Consider the following 25,130-nt stretch of genomic DNA (forward strand, 5'->3'; position numbering starts at 1 on the left):
AAAGAAAGAAAGAAAGAAAGAAAGAAAGAAAGAAAGAAAGAAAGAAAGAAAGAAAGAAAGAAAGAAAGAAAGAAAGAAAGAAAGAAAGAAAGAAAGAAACATCCGCTGACCCACACCATTACTGAGAACAGAATGGATTATGATATTTATGACTGTCTATTCACCTTCATGTGTCAGCATTTCCTCTCCTGAATATTATGTTTCACCTGAAACATAATATTTCATAAGAGCACAGAAGAATAACATCCTCTATAAGGACACCTCCAGACTAGTGTTAATGCCGATCATAAAAACAATAACAATAATACATTCTATTCATATAGCGCCTTTCATACAGAAAATACAGCTGCTTCACAGCTTAGAATATATATATATATATATATATATATATATACACTCACCGGCCACTTTATTAGGTACCCCATGCTAGTAACGGGTTGGACCCCCTTTTGCCTTCAGAACTGCCTCAATTCTTCGTGGCATAGATTCAACAAGGTGCTGGAAGCATTCCTCAGGGAGTTTGGTCCATATTGACATGATGGCATCACACAGTTGCCGCAGATTTGTCGGCTGCACATCCATGATGCGAATCTCCCGTTCCACCACATCCCAAAGATGCTCTATTGGGTTGAGATCTGGTGACTGTGGAGGCCATTTTAGTACAGTGAACTCATTGTCATGTTCAAGAAACCAATTTGAAATGATTAGAGCTTTGTGACATGGTGGAAGTAGCCATCAGAGGATGGGTACATGGTGGCCATAAAGGGATGGACATGGTCAGAAACAATGCTCAGGTAGGCCGTGGCATTTAAACGATGCCCAATTGGCACTAAGGGGCCTAAAGTGTGCCAGGAAAACATCCCCCACACCATTACACCACCACCACCAGCCTGCACAGTGGTAACAAGGCATGATGGTTCCATGTTCTCATTCTGTTTACGCCAAATTCTGACTCTAACATCTGAATGTCTCACAGAAATCGAGACTCATCAGACCAGGCAACATTTTTCCAGTCTTCAACTGTTCAATTTTGGTGAGCTCTTGCAAATTGTAGCCTCTTTTTCCTATTTGTAGTGGAGATGAGTGGTACCCGGTGGAGTCTTCTGCTGTTGTGGCCCATCCGCCTCAAGGTTGTGCGTGTTGTGGCTTCACAAATGCTTTGCTGCATACCTCGGTTGTAACGAGTGGTTATTTCAGTCACTGTTGCCCTTCTATCAGCTCGAACCAGTCTGGCCATTCTCCTCTGACCTCTGGCATCAACAAGGCATTTCCGCCCACAGAACTGCCGCTCACTGGATGTTTTTTCTTTTTCGGACCATTCTCTGTAAACCCTAGAGATGGTTGTGCGTGAAAATCCCAGTAGATTAGCAGTTTCTGAAATACTCAGACCAGCCCTTCTGGCACCAACAATCATGCCACGTTCAAAGTCACTCAAATCACCTTTCTTCCCCATACTGATGCTTGGTTTGAACTGCAGGAGATTGTCTTGACCATGTCTACATGCCTAAATGCACTGAGTTGCCGCCATGTGATTGGCTGCTTAGAAATTAAGTGTTAACGAGCAGTTGGACAGGTGTACCTAATAAAGTGGCCGGTGAGTGTATATATATATATATATATATATATATATATATATATATATATATAACTTTTTATATAATAAATAAATAAAGTGAAAAAGGAAAAGAAAACATTCAAACAGAAGAGGTAGTGCTTGCTCCCTAAAATAAGAAATAGATTTAGCCAACTGTGCAAATCAAGACTTCTTTGTCAGCATATTGTGTAAGCTGTATTGATTTTGAGTGATTTTATATCAGCAAAAAAATATATGTTTGCTTTGCCATGTGGATGCTGTTTTATATAAATATATACTTTAGGTAACTTTTTACAACACAGTCATTTAACATTAGTTAATACATTAGCTGTATTCAACGAGCCAACTAGTTTTTTAAAGCATTTATTAATCTTTGTTAATGTTAGTTAGTAAAAATATTTTAAATAGTTTTTTTTTTCAGTTCACAGTGCATTAACTAAAGTTAACTTGATTTAAATAATGTATTAGTAAATGTTAAAATTAAGATTAATCAATGCTGTAGGAATATTGTTCATTGTTAGTTCATTTTAAATAATGTTAACAAATGAAAACTCATTGTAAAGTGTTACCTTTCTCTACTGTATTATACATCATGTCAATATAAAATGCTAGGAAAAAGAAATTAATACAAAAAACTGACAATAGGTCTTTAACTACGATACACTAACATTTAAATTAATCATTTGATACCCTTATTGTGTACATAAATGTTTTTTCATTGTACTTATATTTAAAAAAAAAATACCTGTGTGGAATTACAGGTGTAATTAATTTTCTAATTACATCCATAATTTCACTGTTGACCCTTCTCTTACCCCTTAACCCACTCTTAAACCTAACCATCCCACCAAACCTGTCCCTGAACCTACCCGTATCACACCTCAATAGCAGCAATAGTGTTTCGCAATACAATATGAACACAATAAGTACATTGTACTTATTTTTTGATGTATAGTTAAAGACACCCAATTTAAAGTGTGACCAAAATACTGAAGAATAAAATGATTGTAAGGAGTAAAGAGAGAATGTGAAGACTGAGATAAATGAGAGAGCCAATGCAACAGAGGGCCAATCATTGACTGAAGAATCCTGCAGAGACAGGCACGAATCTCTAGAAGAAAATTGCAAGAGAGAAAATAAAAGAGAGAGGAAAAACGCACAGACAGAGAGAGAGAGAGAGAGAGAGAGAGAGAGAGAGAGAGAGAGAGAGAGAGAGAGAGAGAGAGAGAGAGAGAGAGAGAGAGAGAGAGAGAGAGAGAGAGAGAGAGAGAGAGAGAGAGAGAGAGAGAGAGAGACTGTAACGGGTCTCTGCAGCACGGTTCAGTGTGAGAACTGCTCCAATGCTCTGCTCTCAGGAGCAACTCGGGTCAAATGAGCGGTAACCTCATGCAGCAGTGTTGTTATTAACTAAACCTATTCAGAATAATCTCTCTTTTTTTGGTAACTGAAATAAAGCTGCTATCAAATAAAATAAATATTACATGAAAACTATTATGACCTTTTACGGAGTTTTGATTTTGTTTTTGGGGTGTACTAGAATATGTTTTCATGCTTGATTGTTAAAAAAAAAACATACTTTTCCACATATTTTACATTATTACAGCACAACAAGTTTCGTTGTTTTGCACAGCAGTATAATGACAATAAAGTCTTTAACTTAACGCCGATTTTGATGAAGCCACTCTTTCCGAAATACAAAATGTGCTGTGATTGGTTAGCTGGACTGTGTGCTGTGATTCGGGAAATGTCCCGTCCCTTCATAACGGCGAGTTCTTCTCTAGTGTAAATATTGAACATGGCGTCAATTTCAAACCAATTCGAGCAATTAAATGTTGGGGTTAAAATGTTCAGGAACAGCGAAAACACAAGGATGTTGATTTGGGTACATTTGAATGAGTGTTGTGCTGTTGTCTGATCAGGCTGAGGAGCAGAGATAAACTGCTAAAGTGATCTGAGGACAAATCAAGCTCTGATCTGATTAAATGAGAAGGAAGAGGAAGAGAGGAGTGAGGAGGACATAGATGACTTCATCAGCCTCAAACAGATCGCCCACCTCCAGTTCACTGACCGGCTGATGCTTAATTTGCACACAAAAATGGTAAAAGATAAATACAAGTCAGACATTACACTAATAACTCACTAGATAAGCCTGTCACATTTGGTTAATCATCTGATCATGATTATTTGATCTAAATCGCAATTATTTCAGATAACCGCAATAATTGTGCAGTTTAAATTTCAATCACATTTTGCCATTCAAATAAGGGGTTAAAGAAATACCAGAATTTCAGACAGAATCTCATACAGAATTTTAAGAAAAATAAACTGAGACAAAGTTGATATTTAATGTAAAAGCAATATAGATTATACCCAATGTGGAAGTATTTTATATTTAGACATCCTGAAGTTCTGAGACACAGGCCTCTGGCGGTGTGTGTGCTTCTTCAGCAAGGCAGCTGGAGATAATCATCTACCTTTGTTGACTTGAAAAGGCGAGTTCTGCACACCCTGCTTTTTACATGCCTAATCAGCTCCGACTAATTTCACCCCCCAAAGGAGCGGCTCACGTCCGCTTTGAGTCGGCCCCTCCAGGTCTACAAGCACCTAGAAAGATGTTAAAGATGCCACTCAAGCACATAAATATGGTCAACAAGCCATGTCAAATTGTTTACTTCAATAGAGTCTATTTCCCTCCGCCAGTTATGAGGAACATAGATCTATCTATCTATCTATCTATCTATCTATCTATCTATCTATCTATCTATCTATCTATCTATCTATCTATCTATCTATCTATCTATCTATCTATCTATCTATCTATCTATCTATCCAGCCTGATCTCAGTAGCCATGCTGTTTCCATCAACTTACTTTTATGCAAATTTTGGGATAACGGATAGAAACAAAATCTTGAATGGAAACGCATGCGCATCGATTCTAAAAAAGTCAGATACTTTTGTTTATCTGATATTAAGACATGCACATAAACTACGATGGAAACACATTTACTGAATAAATCCCTCAATGCACAAAAAAATTCTCATGCTACTTTGCCTTAGCAGTGTATGTGATTAGATAACTGGACTAACCAGCGGATCAGTGTCATCGCACAGCATCTAAAATGTTGGTTTGATCATTCTGAAATACCTGAGCAAGTCTGTCATCAATATGATTTGGTTTCATTCCCACCCATAAGCGTCTCACATGGTTGATTTCCTAAACACCAGCATCCGAACGCAAGATAACATGACAGCATGTCTTGCGTTTCGTCTGTGTGTTCTGAGGTGCAAGTTATTTATGATGTAGAGAAAAAAAGAGCCACAGTGGCTCCCCCGATTCCAGCAACTTCCATTTTTATTACCGATATTTTGCGCCGATTTTCCAGGAAGTGAAGATTTTGTTCTCTTGAACACATGGAAACAAAACGCTACTTTATTCCCAACTGTTTTATGCGATATTCCAATTTTGCACATAAGTTCAATTCACAACTTTGGATGGAAACATAGCTATATTGTTTATACGTAGGTTGTTGTCTGTAACATTTACAGGAAAAAAATATATATATATTTTAGTTACATTTGACTGATTTATAGATATATTTTAGATTCCTTTACCCTATCCCCAAACCTAAACACTTTTCAACAATATCAGACTAAACTGCTTGTTTGTGCATTTTAGGGGCGGAGCAATGAAGGAAGGGGTGTGTTTGTTTGGGTTGATTTCAAATATGAAAAGTGTTTCTCAGAAATTGCTTACTGCACCTTTAAAGTAAAAGCCTTTTCCCTTTTCTATGTACTACAAATATAGGCCATTCATACAGATTTTCTCACACAGCTACACTGCCTACACAGCACGATGCAAGCTCAGAATACAAACAGATACAACGCAACAACGCACAATCGCGCTTGAACACAAACAAGCCTGAAACACAACTCTCCCAATGGAGCCTGGTGATAAAAACAATCCGGTGATATTACAGCAGAGAGGTATAGCGGTAAACCTGTGCTTTTATTGCACAGCATTATTGCATTACTTATCCAAAACCTCTGTGGTTATAGAGCCTTAGTGGAAAAGGTCAATTTCCACATATTTTTGTGTCCCATTAAAGATACATGGAAATGCTCTCAGGACTATCTATTTTCTGACTCAAGGGAGCATTCAGGAAACCTTTTTAAAAAATAGTCATTATTTTTGCAATTGCACTTGGAAGTACTCTTTTCATTTCAGAATCATTTTAACTGATATTTTAAACTGGCCGAGATCCAATATCTAAGCTCCATCTCCTACTGAGACTTACATTTTGCAACATGGGGTGGATGTGCACTGCATGAATAAGTTTAAAATCAGTGCCAGTCTTTGAACAACCTGTCTTCTGCACTCGAGGGTCTGTCCGTGAGTGTGCGGCAGCTCATACCAGTCAAAAGAAGGAGGTTTTATGAGTACTGAACATCCTCCCTTTGCCGAGTTTGCCTGTACTGTGCTATAGTGCGCCCACCAAACGCCATGAAGTGCATTTACTATGCCTACACACTGTTATGATATCTGAAACATGAGCTTCATTTTATGCTTGGCACAGTCCATAGAATCAAATTTGTTGCAAAAATTGAGGCAGAAATGTCAGTCTGGATGTGTGGCTCTCTTCAGCTTAATTTAATGTTGTCCTGAATTGACAAACTTCAGTGTCATCTGCAGTGTATGCAGCAATATATTTTTGCTGGCTGCGCCTATTAAAATGTCTTGGCAGTAATAAGTCAGCCTGTACATTGTGACAATAATGTTTATCAGACTATAAATACTGATATCATATTTGCTGATGAATATATATGATCACTAAACTAAACTCACTTAGTATAGTTGCAATGGCACATAAAAGACATAATAAAATATGCAGCTCTGAGCTCTGATGTGTCAATAAACCTTAGTCAGGTTAGACGCCATATTGAATTTAACATGGATGCCGTGTTGTCGTCTTCACAATGACAAGCACTGTATAAAGGTCCAAGATCAAATCATTTTCACAACCTTCAAACTTTCAAAACTGCTCTATGGAGTTTTTGTCTACTGAAAGTTTGTGATTGTTTCGACAGCTGAACAGTCGGTTATGTTGAAACAACAGTAAAAATCATTGAACCCTCTGGACTTTTATCCCTCATTCTCATTCCTGTCAGAAATTAAATATGGTATTACCCTGATTAAAGGTGTCATGACATGAGAAAACAAATTTCCCTTTATCTTTTGACATATAAGAGGTCTTTGTACCATTAAAACATCCTGCAAGTTTCATAGCTTAAAACATCCTCCTCATTATAAACAAAGCATTTATTTAATAAAGCTCCATAAACAGCTCGTTTATATATTTTTGGTATCTGTGACGTCACATGGGAAAATACATTTGCACATGACTGTCTACAGAGCAAGACATTCACGAATAGTTTAACATCATCGCACCATAAGCCCCGCCCACAGGCATTCAGTCGCTTAACGGCTGACATTTGCTACACTGGATGTGAGGGCCGCGTTAAAAGCAAATAGAGCCTATTACAATTACTGACACTGTCTACACTGGATGTGAGCGCCGCGTTAAAAGCAAATAGAGCCTATTACAATTACTGACACTGTCTACACTGGATGTGAGCGCCGCGTTAAAAGCAAATAGAGCCTATTACAATTACTGACACTGTCTACACTGGATGTGAGCGCCGCGTTAAAACCAAATAGAACCCATTACAATTACTGACACTGTCTACACTGGATGTGAGCGCCGCGTTAAAAGCAAATAGAGCCCATTACAATTACTGACGCTGTCTACACTGGATGTGAGCGCCGCGTTAAAAGCAAATAGAGCCCATTACAATTACTGACGCTGTCTACACTGGATGTGAGCGCCGCGTTAAAAGCAAATAGAGCCCATTACAATTACTGACGCTGTCTACACTGGATGTGAGCGCCGCGTTAAAAGCAAATAGAGCCCATTACAATTACTGACACTGTCTACACTGGATGTGAGCGCCGCGTTAAAAGCAAATAGAGCCCATTACAATTACTGACGCTGTCTACACTGGATGTGAGCGCCGCGTTAAAAGCAAATAGAGCCCATTACAATTACTGACGCTGTCTACACTGGATGTGAGCGCCGCGTTAAAAGCAAATAGAACCCATTACAATTACTGACGCTGTCTACACTGGATGTGAGCGCCGTGTTAAAAGCAAATAGAGCCCATTACAATTACTGACGCTGTCTACACTGGATGTGAGCGCCGCGTTAAAAGCAAATAGAGCCCATTACAATTACTGACGCTGTCTACACTGGATGTGAGCGCCGCGTTAAAAGCAAATAGAGCCCATTACAATTACTGACGCTGTCTACACTGGATGTGAGCGCCGCGTTAAAAGCAAATAGAACCCATTACAATTACTGACGCTGTCTACACTGGATGTGAGCGCCGCGTTAAAAGCAAATAGAACCCATTACAATTACTGACGCTGTCTACACTGGATGTGAGCGCCGCGTTAAAAGCAAATAGAACCCATTACAATTAATAACGCTGTCTACACTGGATGTGAGCGCCGCGTTAAAAGCAAATAGAACCCATTACAATTACTGACGCTGTCTACACTGGATGTGAGCGCCGCGTTAAAAGCAAATAGAACCCATTACAATGACTGACGCTGTCTACACTGGATGTGAGTGCCGCGTTAAAAGCAAATAGAGCCCATTACAATCACTGACGCTGTCTACACTGGATGTGAGTGCCGCGTTAAAAGCAAATAGAGCCCATTACAATTACTGACGCTGTCTACACTGGATGTGAGCGCCGCGTTAAAAGCAAATAGAACCCATTACAATTACTGACGCTGTCTACACTGGATGTGAGCGCCGCGTTAAAAGCAAATAGAGCCCATTACAATTACTGACGCTGTCTACACTGGATGTGAGCGCCGCGTTAAAAGCAAATAGAGCCTATTGCAATTACTGACGCTGTCTACACTGGATGTGAGCGCCGCGTTAAAAGCAAATAGAGCCCATTACAATTACTGACGCTGTCTACACTGGATGTGAGCGCCGCGTTAAAAGCAAATAGAACCCATTACAATTACTGACGCTGTCTACACTGAATGTGAGCGCCGCGTTAAAAGCAAATAGAACCCATTACAATTACTAACGCTGTCTACACTGGATGTGAGCGCCGCGTTAAAAGCAAATAGAACCCATTACAATTACTGACGCTGTCTACACTGGATGTGAGCGCCGCGTTCAAAGCAAATAGAGCCCATTACAATTATTGAAGCTGTCTACACTGGATGGAGTATACAGATGTGTGTTCAGTTTCTGACATACCTTACTCACTTAAGTCTGACGACAACAGGATAAATAGAAGAGTGAAAGAACATTCGCTTTGACGTGTCCAGTTTAAACAGCTGTTTGAATCTCTGTACAGACTGTAAGGATCTGTAAAGATCCAAGCATCAGAAAACATGTTTCAAGAATCGTTTATTTATAATGGCATTTAGCATCGGAGGATTATATGTTTGTTCGGAGCATTTTGTTTTGTAAATGAGGTATGTGTAATGGAGAGTTCACAAATAAACTTTTGCAGAAGGATAAAGCAGCCAAATGTATTGGATCTGACAGACCAGCTGCATTACAAACCATAAGTAAAGGATTTCATAATGCTTTGTCTCTAAATTATGTTTTTTTCCACATTCATATTTGTTCTTTGTTTTGCAAAAAACTTTATTAACAATTTAAGCTTCAAGAAACATGTAAAAATATTTTTTAAATCCATGTCATGACTCCTTTAATGTCTATGCAGATTTAAGTGTCATTACAGATAAAACATTCAAGGAATCTTACTGACCCAAAACTTTTGAACGGTGTATATACAAATGTATAATGCCCTATTAGTCCACTACACTGTGATGTATTTTCAGCATCTCGCACCATGAGCACCAAGATTTTAAGAAACAGTCAAGTCAGGTCTCGAGACCCCTGAGATCTGTTCCAGTCTGTCGAGTTACATTCAGCTGCCATTATTAATTCATTTGGAATTGTATCATTTCATACAGTATTTAAAACATTTCACAACATTATTTCTGCCTTAGTATAGCATTTAACAGTGCGCACTTCTTTTTATGTAAATGAAAAATATGTCGCTTTAGTCTCTTTTGTCACTTCGTTTCCCAGTTAAAGTTGCATCAACTTACAGCTGTCAGACTCACATTGCTATTAATTTACAAAACAAGTGAGGCAGAAGCAGAGATAAATTTCTGGATATAAGAGTAAACATTAATATCTCTGTTCCACCCTACTGCACTCTCTCTCTCTCTCTCTCTCTCTCTCTTTGTCCCGCTGATGTAATCCTCTCGTTCAGTCCTGACGTCTTCTCTACTCCAGCCAATAGCATCTTCCCTGCACCATGACATGGGTAAACACCAGCCACACACTAGTGAGGTTTCTCTTCATGAAACATTCAGGCCTAGCACACATTTTAATCTTTAATATCCCGACCGTAGCAACAGTGTGGAATGATCTGTGAGCACACAGTGTGACAGACAGCAATCAGTCTCACATACATACACATCCACAAACAAACACATGCATGATGAGGAAGACACATCTCACATGCCTGAACTTCACGCTGTGCACCATTTACAGTGGCACTAGTAAATGAGCAGAGAAAGAGCAGTGGTGTGAGTTCGTCACAGACGGTGTGTCTTCAGTTGCACTGGTGCAGTGATGACAGAGCAATACTGTGCCAGGGAACAGACCGCACTGCTCCACTGCCGGGACACACTGTCTCTATCCAAGTCGTGTCTCTTAACTACAGTTTACTACCTGGTGGAACGAACTTCAGGGCTAAACAATAAACATTTTCTAGTTTGTAAGATAAACTGTTGGGGCGGCAGTGGCTCAGTGGTTCATGTGGGTTGTCTACAAACCGGAAGGTTGGTGGTTCAATCCTCGGTTCCACCTGGCCAAGTGTCGAGGTGTCCATGAGCAAGACACCTAACCCCAGCTGCTCCCGACGAGCTGGATGGCCCCTTGCATGGCTGCCGTCGCCCGTTGGTGTATGAATGGGTGAATGTGAGGCAAATTGTAAAGCGCTTTGGTGGCCATTGGGTCTGTGAAAGCGCTATATAAATGCAGTCCATTTACCATAAAAAATAGTATTGTTCATTTTATACTTTTTTAACATATTATATAGTGTTGGGGTAAGCGTATTAGTTAGTAAGATGAGTCACATAATCAGACTCCCTTTTTCAAGTACTAGTAAAGAAACACCTTACTTTTACATTAAAAACAAAATATCTGAAGTTACTTTTTCAGTCAAGTAACACAGGTTACTTTATTTTCTCATTTATTGACTGACAGCTCTCCTGTCCTCGTGTTGAGAGAAATCAGGAGTAAGTGCAGAGGCGTTGTGTGTGAATATGATGGTTATTGTAGATCTAGACTAAATGTGAACATGCATTTACTCATTTCACTTGCACAAAAACAGATTCAGTATTCCTTAGAATGGATAAAAACAGTGAAGTGCAAAGTCAGAATATTACAAAAACCTGCAATTAAAGTTAAATAACACACTGTGTATTTAATCTCACTTTATTAACCATGGTTAATCCAATTTAAGAGGCGTTGTGTGTGATATTGTCAAAGGTCAGCAGCAAAGACATTGCAATCTCTCTCTATATATATAATGTATATAATAATATCATAATCAGTGTTGCGGAAAGTATTGCGTAACTCCCTATATTTGTAATTTATAATAACGGCTAGAAATCAGCATTTAAAATTAGCAGAATTTGCAACAATATTCGGTGCATCAAAAAAGGTTACTTTGTAATTAAAACACATGTATATAATCAACAAAGCCCAATAGGGTACACAACTTTTTAATGTCAAATATTAAATGAAATGTTCAAACATATTTCTGCAGTTTAAATCACATCTATTTATGGTTCATGTGATGGCCCCACTTGCTACACAGATTCCAGCGAACAAACCTGAAATTCAATCCTTTCCTAACTGGCATTTATGAACAAGCTTCACAGCATTTTATTCAAGATTAGTATACGGTATCACTTAAGACTGTAGGGTTAGTTCGAATCCAGACACTGACTCCTTCCTTGTTGGTGGCAATAAGGGAAGTTTGGTTAGAAGCACTAAACTCCCATGCTGAAAGAGAGCTATTATAAAAGAGCTCATGATGAAACGAAGTAAAGGTTTTACAGAGAGAGAATCACAAAAGGAGCACATTAACCAATACAAAAAAGACAGTTTATGGTCTGCTCTGAGACCCAGCCAATGAAATAAGTCGAGCTTCCCCAAAAGAACAAGCCGACCAATGAAATCACCAGCATTAAATTACAAGAATTTCAGGGCAGAGTAACCTGGACAAATTCTTTTGGAACGCTTAAACAATAGAAATAAACTGAAAAGGACACCAAGATGTAGATACTCTACCTTAATATTGCACAAACAGTTATATAAAATCTCAGAGTTGTGTGACAGAAGCATCAGCATGGCGTGGGAAAGAGAGAATGAGGTCAGGTACAGGGGGAAAGACAGAGAGCTTGAGGTCTTTGTACAACGTCACTCACGTCCACATTACTGGCAGGTTTCCATTACAAGCCACTGGTGAGAAAGGTCAGTGTGAGAACAACAAGATTCCATCTATTTATTTGCAGTGTAAGAGCATTTGTCTATTGTTACAGTGTGTGCAAAGGGACATCTACACTATGAGCAAACACATTTGACCATGTTGTTTGGGAGTCACCTTAGCAACTGTGAAGAACCCTGAGACCATTCGAGCACTCGGCCTCTTACTGATGAATTCCTTTTCCTTCTGTTTGCAGATTTACATACTACTAAACAATATCTACTAAAACACAGGAATGCTCTACATATTAATTATATAACTTGCTTTTAACACAAGCCAAATTAATTACCAATAAAAATTCTAAGTGAGCTCAGTCATCACAACATTTTAAAATACAGTAAAATGGATATTCATTTTAAGATTTGATAAAAAAAAAAGATATATATATATATATATATATATATATAAAAAAGAACAAAGTATATATACTAACAGAGTACCGGTAGTTTCAATTTTGAGATTTTTTTTTTAATGCAGGTCTATGGTCTCCACCTCAAAGAGCATGCACAGATAAGTCCAAATTAAACATGATTTAATAACTCGTAAATGTAAGTACACATTGATGGCCTAAGACATGAAACGAGCGGTTTGTGTGAGAAAACGAACAGTATTTATATAGTTTTTAACTTTTTACCTCTTGTAACCACAGCCACGTCCAAGTGATCTGAGGGCGCGGGCGCTTCGGTCTGCGGAAGCGCCGGAAAGCGCCGGAAGTGATCTCTTCCAAAAAAACAAAAAAAAATCAACGTTGTCTGCTGATATATCGAAATCGTCTTCCATTGCGATTTCCTGTATATCTAAATATGTTTAGATCTTTACAGTGAAAGGTAACACTTCCGAAATCTCTGTGTAAACAATGAGTGACGTACACGCGCGAGAGATCACTTCCTGCGCTTTCCGGCGCTTGCGCAGACCGAAGCGCCTGCGCCCTCAGATCACTTGGACGTGGCTGTGGTTACAAGAGGTAAAAACTATATAAATACTGTTCGATTTCTCACACAAACCGCTCGTTTCGTGTCTTAGGCCATCAATGTGTACTTACATTTACGAGTCATTAAATCATGTTTAATTTGGACTTCTCTGTGGATGCTCTTTGAGGTGGTGACCATAGACCTGCATTATATGACTGACAGACAAGAACGGTTTGACCTAAAAATATCAAAATTGAAAATACTGTGGACACAAAGACACCTACATCTTGGATGCCTTTGAGGTAAGCTAAAACATACCAAAAATTTATTTCAAAGTGAACTATCCCTTCGAAGTCAAACCTTCCTTTTACTTCTGACCTTTAAAGGAGTTATTAATCAAAGTCCCAAATAGAACTGATTCTTAAATATTTCATCTTTTTCATCATTTTAAATCAAAATGTATATTTCCCAAATTCCCCGTAAAAAAAGTTTTAAAAAATAAATAAATAAATACAAATCTTTTGGACCCCAATGTATATTTTAAAAAAGCACCCTTAATCAGTGTTCATATGACAATGTTAATAAGGCCATATGGAAGACCAGTAATATTTTGACTTAGAATACAATATAGAGCGTCTAAAATACGCAAGAGAGCATTCTCAATAACTAGCTTTTCAAGCTCCACTTCATCCATGACATCAGTCTGGGGGTTCAAATCGGACATCTTCACTTTGAGGATTATCAACTTTAGCTTTTTTCTTTAAGTAGCAACATAATTATAAGGAGACGTCTTTCATTTACCCAACGCAAGGGTTTCGCTGCTGGGGCTGATAGGCAGAAAGTGAAGATGAGGAAGACACATCCCACTTTTAGCCTGAGCTGTTCAAAATAAAGCTCCTTAAAGGGCCAGGGATTATTATGAGTGAGATTTCTTAACTCGAGTCCTCTTCAACCTCCCACATGCACGGCTATATATGCTGCACGCACACACACACATATGATATAGCCGTGGCAGGCTTGAAACATTAAACCAGGCGACACACATACTCACTCACACAAGCTGTTTTTTTTTCAAACCAGCAAGAGATTACAGAGCCATTAATTTCATTCATCATCCTCTCATAAGATGATTTCCGACATGGAGGAGGAGGCCAAAGAGAGCAGAACCAGCGGCGGTAAATCAGGGCTCAAACCCATTTTAGAAACACGATCACAATCATCCGAAGCAGTTGCTGCTTGAAAGCACAAAAATATGGCACGGATTGCAGATAAAGTGGTAAAATTGGTGGATTTACAGCTTTGTGTAGCAGAATCTTTTTGGACCAAAGAGATTTCACTATGGACAGGGCTACCAAATGTAACACCGCAGCAAATTAATAAAAAAAAAAAATAATTGAAACAATTCTAGCAAAACTGCAAGTTAGGGCTGGGTGGTGTGACGATACGTTACCAAGGTATAAACTGTCTATCGTTTTGCTATATCATTTATATCGCGGTATGTAAAAATATAGCACTATTGACACTTCAGTGTGATGAAACAGCATAAGCGCAGAAAGCCGAGTCTCTCATCATGCGATCGCGAAATCATATCTCTTTCACGTCTTATTGCGCTTGAATGGTCAAAATTATGTCAAAATCCCCATCGTGTGGAGTATTCATGTAAACACAGCCGGTTAAGTCTCAAGTGAAAGTAAACAGTTGGCTGTAAACTGGATGTGTATCAGTATAATGGATCCGTGCGTTTGGTCTTAAAGTGACAGCAGCCCAATAAACCTGCAGCTCTGTGTCATTAATGTGAATCAAAGAAAAAATAACCTTTTGCTCTTGACTGAATAACTTTTTTAGCTTTAATAAGAAAAAAGGTAGCACTTTATTTTACAGTCCTGTTCCCCGTGTCCATACTATGTACGTATTATAGTTATTACAATAACTGAGTAATAACTAGGTACTAACCCTTGAAACTACCTCTAAACCAAACCATAACCCATGTAGTTACTGTACACTGTAAGTACACATACTGTAAAATAAAGTGGAACAAAAAGAATACATTTATATCTAATTCATAAAGTGAAGAGTATATGCAATATTTGACTTTTACATTTGATTATTAAATTTCTGTACTAATTCTAACTACATGTTAAATAAACCTATTGCACCTGTAATTTTTATTCCAATTTTTTTTGTATTGTATTTGTCCTATTGTTTGTAATTTGCTTTTTTCGTATTTTTCATAACAGAAATTAGATCAAATAACACAAAATTACTATATCATTATATATGTCGTTAATCGTAAAATTATATTTCTCATAATCGTGAAATAAGAATTTGGTCATATTGACTTATTTTTAACGTTATTATTATTTATTATTCTATTATAATACATATTCTATTATTATTATTATTTTATATTGCAGTTATATTGAATTGATTGAATTTAATTGAATATACTTTATTGTCTCTTTCTGGGAAATTTGACTTGGACTTCCATAGCACGGCCATAACATTCTCATGTAAAATGTGTGTCATCAGCAGCAGCATATATATATAAATATATAAAAGTATATATATTTATATAAAAATCTCTTGGGGGAAAAAACTACATTGGAATTGCATTTGGAGAGATGGTGCCGTGATTTTCTTCGCAGGCCCTGTAAAATCTTTCTAATGTGCTTGAGTGATCCGAGAGGAAAGTACTTGCTGTTTGCACGGTAAACACACTCATGTTTTACACTGTGGGATCATTCACCTAGAAATAACAGCATGTTCTTCCGCAAATGGCTGACACACAATTCTTTTCTCCTCTAAAACGCAAGACTGCACCTCGAAAGCATTTCCTCGACACATTTTATGGTTGGAAAGAGCAATATGGCGATGGGTTTCAGAGATGCATCTTCAGCATGGTTGAGTGCACTTCCAATTAGTGCTAATAGAGTTCCAGGGTACCAGAACACAAGAAGTGATAAGTAGAGATGCCCACATCATGTCCTCACAGGAATATGAAGCGGGAAAGTCAAGGAACCCATTGAATAACACCTAGAAAAGCACATAAACTTCATGGGGCAAACCTTAAAAGCACAAATACTCCATTATTTGTGTTTGTGTTTAGAGGACAAGTAAATGTGTGTGCTAATTTGTGTTTCTCTTTCTCTCTGATTCCCTCTCAAACCACTCGCACAAACACACTCTCATCATGTTCTCACTGTTAACTGCAGCCTAGCCGCGGTTGTGTGTGTGCTTTTTCACTGTGACCTGTAGATGTGAGAAGCTTGTAAATTGCCTGCAATCACTGAGAACAACAGCGAGGGAGAGGGACGCGAAGAGCTGCCGCCTCAGTGAAATTCAAATAGCTTCTGCAAGGGCATCTTATGATGAGCTCACTCTTCCCTCAGATATAGAGAGACAATACATAATTCATGCCAGCTGAACATCTAGGGTCCTGCTAGTCATGGCAAACTTTTTTAGGCAAAAGACTGATGCAGGTCTACCTTTATTTTTATTCCATTAAGAAGATCTGAAGATTTAGGAGTGATTTACAATATCAAAATAATCACAATGAATCCTAAGAGAAAGTCTATCGTTCATATTTGATTCATTTACGAATGAAAACAAAGCTGTGAGGTATGTACGCACACACAGTCCTTCATATTCGGCTAATTTGCACAATAAGTTCGCCACAAGTTTTTTGTGGATCTTTTTTTTTCTTTTGGATATTTTTGAATCCGATATTTTCAATTTTGGCACAGCTGAATGATTGACACCTACAGAATAAAAAAAAGTAAGCCAAAAACTGTGGAAATGAGGCCTATGAAAACTTTTTTCACTGTATGGTTAGTCAAAAAAGTTCGAGTTAGTTCTTATAAAGATTATACCAATTTTTTTGTTGATTTTTCAAGTTTTACCCAAATTAATTATATTTAAATTATTTATCTAAATTATTAAATTATTTATTTTATAAAAATTATTTTTATTTATTTTATTTATTTTCTATGCAGATGTTACCTAAGGATACGTTTACACGACAAGATGTACTGAAAACTGAAACGTTTTTCCTACGCATTTTCGGGTACAGATGATAACACTGAAAATGACGAAAAAATAATTGCTTTTTCGTGGAAAATGTATTATTCTGCCAAGCCAGTAGTTGGCGATGTCACTTTGTAAAGAAAGAAACACTACGTGCCTATAGACTGTAGTTTACAATCTGTAGTTTTTCCATTTTTGTAGTTTACACGAGATGATAAAGATATAGTTTTTTTAAAACTTGCACTTTGAAACTTGTTTTCAAATGTTTTACGTTTTTATTTAGAAAATGTATTTTTCTTCATATAGGAATAATGTAAAGAAACTAAACAAATAAACAAAGTCAGTTTTTTTTTTCCCCAATATTGTGCAGCCCTACATGGAATATAGTGCACCAGTCATATGGATTATTGTTATGGTACATTTATGATGCTTTATTGTTATATGATGTATTCATTTTTGAAGTCTGGCAGCCCCTGGTCATCGTATACTTTCACTGTATGGAACACTGTAAACCCTAACGCTCAAAATACTTAATTGGTTTGAGTAGGGAAAACTTAAATTAAACTAATTAGTGCAGTCAAATGAACTTTTATGAGTATTTAGCACTTTCTTTTTCTTTCAAGTTCACAGAATGGATATATTTTAAGTAAACTGAACTGTTTAATTGTTTTGAGTTTTATGAAATTATTTCTTTTAATTTAGACGAACTTAAGTTTAACTGAAACGGCTGGGATGTATATTTCCCAGCATGCTTTGCCGATGGCACTCGAAAGGGAGAGTAAATGCTAAAATTAAGTGTAATACAATGTTTTTTTGTGCAAGATTAATGTTAAGCGGGTGATTTAGTAATGATTAATGTTTCGTTATGCTAATTTAGAAGAATTTCTGTTAATGTTGGTTTTAGGATAGTTACCATCATGGTGACAAGTGGTGCATGAGCTTGATTTGAGAGCAAATAAAACCCTTATATTGCTGCAAGTGTTACTGTATAGCATACTATTGTTAAGATGTTAACAAAATAGTATGTTAGCAAACTAGCTTGTTAAAGCTAGCTAAGTTTATACTAATAAAAGTGTTAACATTGAGATTACATGAAATTTTAAGTTAAATGTATGAATTAGTGTACTCAAACATTTCAAGTTAAGAACAATTCAAATGTACAAATACAAAATAAAAATATGTCAGTTCTGCTTTCTTAAACTTTGAATTTCTTAACTTAAAAAATTTGAGGTAACTGATTGCCTTAAATTTTTTGAGTTGTGCCAACTTATTCGGGTTTACAGTGAAGCATCATCATCCTGCAGAGTTTAAGAGAAACGAGAAAATGAAATGTTTTTGTAATGACATGAGGAAGATTTTAATTCATTTTCAGGCGAACTCTCCCTTTAAATGTAGCCCGAGTTAAGCAGATGCGTAAACCCGGTAAATCAAGTCTGTGTATAGTCAGCATTTCTGAGCATCACATTAGCTGCAATATGCTACACTTAACACATTTAATTTCCCCACATCACACCTTCAGTTTCACGATCGTTCCAGCATGGAAACATGGGTAGCATATTTTGAAAAGCACATTAGCGGCATTAAGTGAACCAATCTTCCACCGAGCTGCTGCGAAATATGAAGAGTGTGTTTGCTGATTGTCAAAAGAAACACACAAGCTAGGCCAATTCACAAGCAGGTCTGAAGACACCAGGGAGCTTTAAAGGAAACGATGAAAGCACTTCCTGGAGGGACTGAATCTCGGCATAGTGGGAACAAGATATTTGGGGTAAAGAGGGAGGGAGGGAGGGAGGGAATAAAAGGCTGACCTAGATCCGCCTTTCACTTGCTCCTTCCCCCGGAGTAGGTGTCCTGAACCCCGAGGCCGAGCTGGCAGGCCTCCAGCGAGTACAGAGGGAGCAGTGGAGGGCAGAAAGGACGATAAACAATGACTGTGCACTCTCAACCTCTGCTGCTCAGGCTTCTGTGCTGTATTCCCCTGGACACATCCTTGCAGAGGAAGAAAAGCTGGCAGCTGGCATGCTCTGTCACAGTCCATTACGTCATCACAACACTGCTGCACACGGCACACACACACACACCTGCTGCTGGCTGCTCACCTCCCTGCCTGGCACTCACTACACACACACACACGGCCCACCGATACAATCAGCACTCACAGATTCAACAAACCAGATTCGAAACACCAGAGAAAAACTTCTCTGATTTACTTTAAAGGAGTGCTGATGCCGACACTGACGACATAATGATGATGACAACATATTCACAATATAATCCAATTTTGCCCAATGTTTACTTCAAATATTTGCGAACAGACAATGTGCACTTTTGGCAAGGAAGACAATTGTTCATTGTTATAGTTGTTAAATGGCTAATTGGGACAAAATGATTGGTAACAATATATTTATACAATATAAGGTTTCATTTAGATAACTACAATACTGCATTAGTTAACATGAACAATGAAAACGCTTCTAAAGCTTGTATTAATATTTTATTAACCTCATTATTAAAATCAAAAGTCGTCTCTGATATTATTATTATTAAACGGACCTGAGCTGACGAAAATCTGACCAGTTGGATGATGAACAGTTGGATTTTTATTAGCTAACGTTAATAAAGATTAATAAATGTAACAAATGTATTGCATATTGTTAATGAATGTTAGTTAATGCATTATTACCTAATTGTAAAGTGTTACTAAATTAAAAAATGACTAAAAATGTTTGTAAATTTTACAGAAAAAAAAAGTTAGGGCGACATTTTTAAAATGGTTTAACATTGCATTACATGTCATTTTACAGACTCAAATGTATGGTTTATGCAAGTAAAAACTATGAATTATCATATAATTAAACTGAAAAACAGTAAAACATTACCTGAAGTCCTTGGGTGACTTCACATCTGACGTCTAATTAGCATTAGGATGTTTTTTTTTTTTTTACCATGTCTGTAATGTAATGTTTATTGCATCATTATGTCTTTGTGTGCATGTTTGTGTCAATATGTGAAAACTGGCCATGTTTATGTACACTGTGTACATGAATTCTGATTCATCATGTGGCTTTCTGTTTTACACCTGTATGGTGGTTATCAGTACATTTTGAGTTAAAAAGCAGCTTTTGGAAGTTTAGTACATATTATTGGTACATTATATCACTTAATGAAATATATGTTATAATTGTCACTGTGAATTTCCAGCAATGACAGCTATAGTTTTTATCATACATGTAACAGTTTTTTATTAAATAATCTGTACCACTAAAGTATAACAATGGCTTTAAAGTAATGATATAATTCAGTGCTACTATTCTGTCAATGTTTTTGGACATTTTGAGCAAACCAACATCTGCCTTTTTGTACTTTTGTGCTGTATTTAAAAGACAAGAGGTAATCATCCATGTTTACAGTATTACATAGGATGTCGTCAGATATTTCAGCGAGCCAAGAAAATGTCTAAAGACACGCTTACGTGCCATCAAAACATGATTACTCAGAATTATTATCATCACAAGGATTGAGAAATCATTCCTGCATTTGAGATTTCTTTCCATTTTACTCACAACTTTTGTTCGCTTGTACTGCAAACCCATCCCAACAGGCCTTTAAATATCAACAGGTCAACACAATGTTGGATTGTGACAATAAAACAAACACTCGTTCCTCATGAAGGCAGTTTAAAGTCTTCACTCTTGAGAAATTCCTCCCTTTTTTCCTTCTTCTAATCCTCTCTAACACGCAATGATTGTCTTGATGTGTGTAAATCGTATGAAAGCCCTGAGGGAGTGTGTGTGTCATCTAGGAGCCACAGTCCTCTCAGACTTCTGAAGGCTGAGAAATAGGATGCTCTCAGATTGACTGTAATAGAAAGCGATCTCCCGGCTCCCGTTTCATTCCGAGCTACACATGAAACAAAGGCTTCCTCAAAGAAACACAAGCAGCTCCATGCAAGAAAAAATGTGTGTCTTGAGTCTCCTATTAAAAGAAATCACATCCGTCTCGGTTAATTATCTCTTATTAAACAACTTTTTATTATTATCATTATTGTTGTTGTTCCTCTGTTTGAGATCACAACAGTTCATTAAAAAAAAAGCCCAGAAAAACCTGGAAAGATTTAACCACATAGTCAGGACTGTGGAAACCAAATATAATAATTCAAGATTCGAAAAACTTCAATCGATCAATCACTAATATGAAAAGTGTGTAGGATTTTACATTAAAACTGTTGTTATATGTAACACTTCTCAAATGTCTCACATTTTATAAATAAAAAAAATAAAAAAAACACTGAAAACATGTACTAATGTCATAAAGTAAATATATATATATGTATATATATATACATATACATACACATATACATATATATAAGTATCTCTGAGTTCTTGTGGTTTGTCGAAAAAATATTTGGAGGGATCCACCAAAACAAATAAAAAGTCATCATCTCTGTTATTGCATTAACTTAATTATAGTTTTATGCATTCTGTTTCTTTATATGAAGTTAATAGCATAATTAGTAAGTACTATACAGTATCATGACATACAGTTTTTGAGCTAAATCTTTCATGTTTGATATTACACAACATCATTTTATGAAAAATTAAGAAATATTCATACCACAATAGGCAAAACACCAAATCAAAATGTCAATTGTGTGTCCCTGTAAAAACTCCAACAGTCTTCATCGAAAACAATTAAGGAATTTAAACTTTGGATAATTAGTATTTCCCTTCAGAACAGCAGGGTAATAAAACTCAAAATATTATATAAAAACAACCTTTACAAGCACAAGTAATGGTTCATAAAAGAAAAAATGAAATGGGAAAACTACTATTAGACTAGTGTTGCATGGATCACTGAGAAAAATCTACTAGCTACAATTGAAAAGAGTGAAATAGTTGGGTTTGGTTGTTTCCGTATCCCCAGTGTTTGTGCTGTAACCCTCCGTTCATCCCGGAGTAACAGACCTCCCATAATCTGCGGGATTTCACAGACTCCTGTCCAGCCAGTGCTTAGCAGCCAGCCATCCGCGCTGCTTTACTAAACTGCTTGATTTACAAGCGCCCAAGGGGCAGTTTTGGAGTCCAAAGCATTCATTATTAATGGATGTGTAGTGTTGACATCATGCCAGAATCCATACAACACTTTCATGCTTATGGAGCAATTCCAATATAATAAACTGTAAAGGGGACACATGCATTTCATAAATAGACCCTCTGAAGTCGGTCCTTTACTACAGACTTACTACAGTCTCAGATACTCAGTCCAGACATAGAGTGATGCTGATGTACATGCAGAATTTGCTCTCATTCATCTTTCTTCCTGAAGCTGTCATTCTGTAGAACATCTTTTGTGTTTCACAGAAAAAAAAAAGACTTTGTAAATAATAGACTTTGGTGCCACTTTATATGGAAGGGTTATTTGTTCACCAAAAAATTATAATTATCCCCTCAGGTCAGAGTTCACTCTTCGGCCAGAACTATAGTCTATAAAGTTATAAATATGGATATTTTTCTTACACAATGCATTACTTTGCTTCAAAAGGCCTTTATACCCCCTATGGATTACTTTTATGATGGATGGATGCACTTTTTTGGGGCTTCAAAAAAAATTCACTCCCATTTTAAAGCTTGGAAGCCAGATATGTTTTTAACATAACTCCGATTGATATGAAGAAAGTCATATCATTATCCACCTGTCTTTAACTACTAAATATTGACATTGTTTGATAAAATGCAGTTATTGTGTGTGTACATGTTTTTACAATATTTGAAAAATGCCTGAATGTAATTACAGCTGAAATTAATTTCTGTAATTACATCTATAATTTCACTGTTGACCGTTCTCTTACACTTTTATCTAAATCCTTAAACCTAACCATCCCACCAAACCTGTCCCTGAACTTACCCGTATCCCACCTCAATAGCAGCAAAAGTGTTTCGCAATACAACATGAACACAATAAGTACTGACTGAAAACAAAGTAAACGAAGAATATTTTTTCTTAGTGCATAGTAGTTAAAGACTAATATAAAAGTACACTACTCCTTTACACCAAAACATCCCTCAGGACGTTCCCAAACCATCCTGAACCTACCCATTATGGGTCCAAACATACTTAAGAGTGCCCTTACAGAGCTCATAGAAAAGAAACAAGTCGTTTAAAATACACAAAGCTATTTAAATGAACAGACCAGATTCCAGTATAGCAGCAGCACTTCAGTGTGTTTTGTTCTGATTTATTATGAGAATGCAACACATCATCAACAATAGTCATGATGAGAGCAAAACAAGCCCGAAAACAATCTGTTGTAAGACTTTTTCGATTCAAACGAGCATTGCAGCACTTAGAAGTAACCTGCCGGGTTTAGGGGGGATGCTGCTGGCACCTGCTATTAAACCCCACTGCGCACGCTTCTCCCAGCCTGCAACAAAAGGTCTGCTGATCGCTGTTTTTCGGCAGCACCTGTGCTGATGAGACTGACCTGAATGGTGCAGGTATACTCCGTATCATCCAGCAGTCTGACCGTACACATGTATTCTCGCTCCAGGTTTCTGACGCTGCCACTCATCAGCCGACTCAACATCATCTTCTCACCGCACGATCGCTGCTCTGCGTCCGGGACCAGAACAAAAAAAAGCTCAAGCAATGTCACATCGACCAAACTCTCCGGTCGCCCAGGTAAAACGTGCTAACCGAAGCCGACAGCATCTTTCTCCGATGACATGAACGCCGCGGGTGTTTTATTGTAGGTTATTGCGAACAGGTTCCTCCAGCACGCACACATCCAGGTCCAGATGAAGTCTGTGGTTACGAGCACGAGCAGACAGTAGCAGAAAGCCCGACCGTGTGTTGACCATTCACCGCTTGATATTTGAGCAAGGGGGCGGGACCAGAGAAGCTGATTGACACTCCTTCTAGCCAATGGTTACGCTCTCAAAATAAGGACTCGTTTGAAATGGACAATGAAAGATTGGGGTGGTGCTGCGTATTTGGAGGTCATTGTTGTCCAATAACATGCTGGATATTGGTAGTAGGAAGGTTATAAGGAAATACTCTTATTTTTCGGCTGCAATATTGGGTAACACTTTCTCTTAATGTGTCCTTGTTACATGTATTTACTATAGTAATAACTATAAATTAGGCATAATCACATATACAACTTACCCTAAACAAAACCCGGTAAAACTTTATTTTACAGTGTCCTTGTTATATACTTATATAACAGTAAATTATGCATATTTACATGCAATTAACCCTCAACCAAAACCTAATCCTACCCTAACCCTAGTAATGTTGTTAATTATTATCAGTCAGTTGGCTACTTAAATATATAAATCACACTGATGACAACTTATAATAAAGGGTAACCCAAAACCCTAGTCCTACCCTAACTCAATAGTAATTCAAATAAAGTGTAATCCAACCATTTCTTCTGTATTTTGCAGTATGACTCTAGTATGCATCAATAACAAAAGTATCTTACGAAATATCGCACAAGATTTTTCTGGCTACACTCTTATCGAAAAGATATAAATTGAATATTGTGAATTTTGTGAACTAGAAAAATAAGAGTATTTTAATCTTTAAATATTGTGTTCGTTCAAGATTCGTAATGATTTAGAAAACTAAATTGGGAGATATGTAGGGTTTTTGTTATTTTAAAAATGACAGTTTGTCATATGCAACATTTCAAAATGCTCAAATTTCACACATTTTATCAATCAAAACAAACAAAAACACTGAAAACATCTACTTCATAAAGCAACTGAAAACGATTTATTTTAATATATTTTTATTAATGTGAACAAGTACAAGTGTCTCTTGTATGTGGTACTGTGGTGTTGAATACTGTAGATCATCTTTGTTGCATAAACAATCTATAATTTCATGTATTCTGTTTCTTTTGTTTCATTCAACCTAAAATAAGACTAGTTTGCTG

The 25,130-nt window shown here is 37.1% G+C and overlaps 1 protein-coding gene across 2 annotated transcripts in view; it reads right to left on the reverse strand.

The window, feature by feature from the left end:
- LOC130088870 (FERM domain-containing protein 5) overlaps window positions 1-24,021 on the reverse strand; it is a 134,019-nt gene extending 109,998 nt beyond the window's left edge. Inside the window, exon 1 of one of the 2 annotated variants that reach the window (XM_056255850.1) lies at window positions 23,673-24,021. In XM_056255850.1, the coding sequence (XP_056111825.1) occupies window positions 23,673-23,777 (105 nt within the window). In that variant the 5' untranslated portion in view covers window positions 23,778-24,021. The remainder of the gene's footprint in view (window positions 1-23,672) is intronic. The other variant, XM_056255857.1, reaches the window with a different exon arrangement.
- Window positions 24,022-25,130: the final 1,109 nt, after the last annotated feature.

This window comes from Rhinichthys klamathensis, unplaced genomic scaffold (assembly GCF_029890125.1).
Source record: "Rhinichthys klamathensis goyatoka isolate OS25496 unplaced genomic scaffold, OSU_Roscu_1.1 h1tg000005l_1, whole genome shotgun sequence".
Lineage (NCBI taxonomy): Eukaryota > Metazoa > Chordata > Actinopteri > Cypriniformes > Leuciscidae > Rhinichthys > Rhinichthys klamathensis.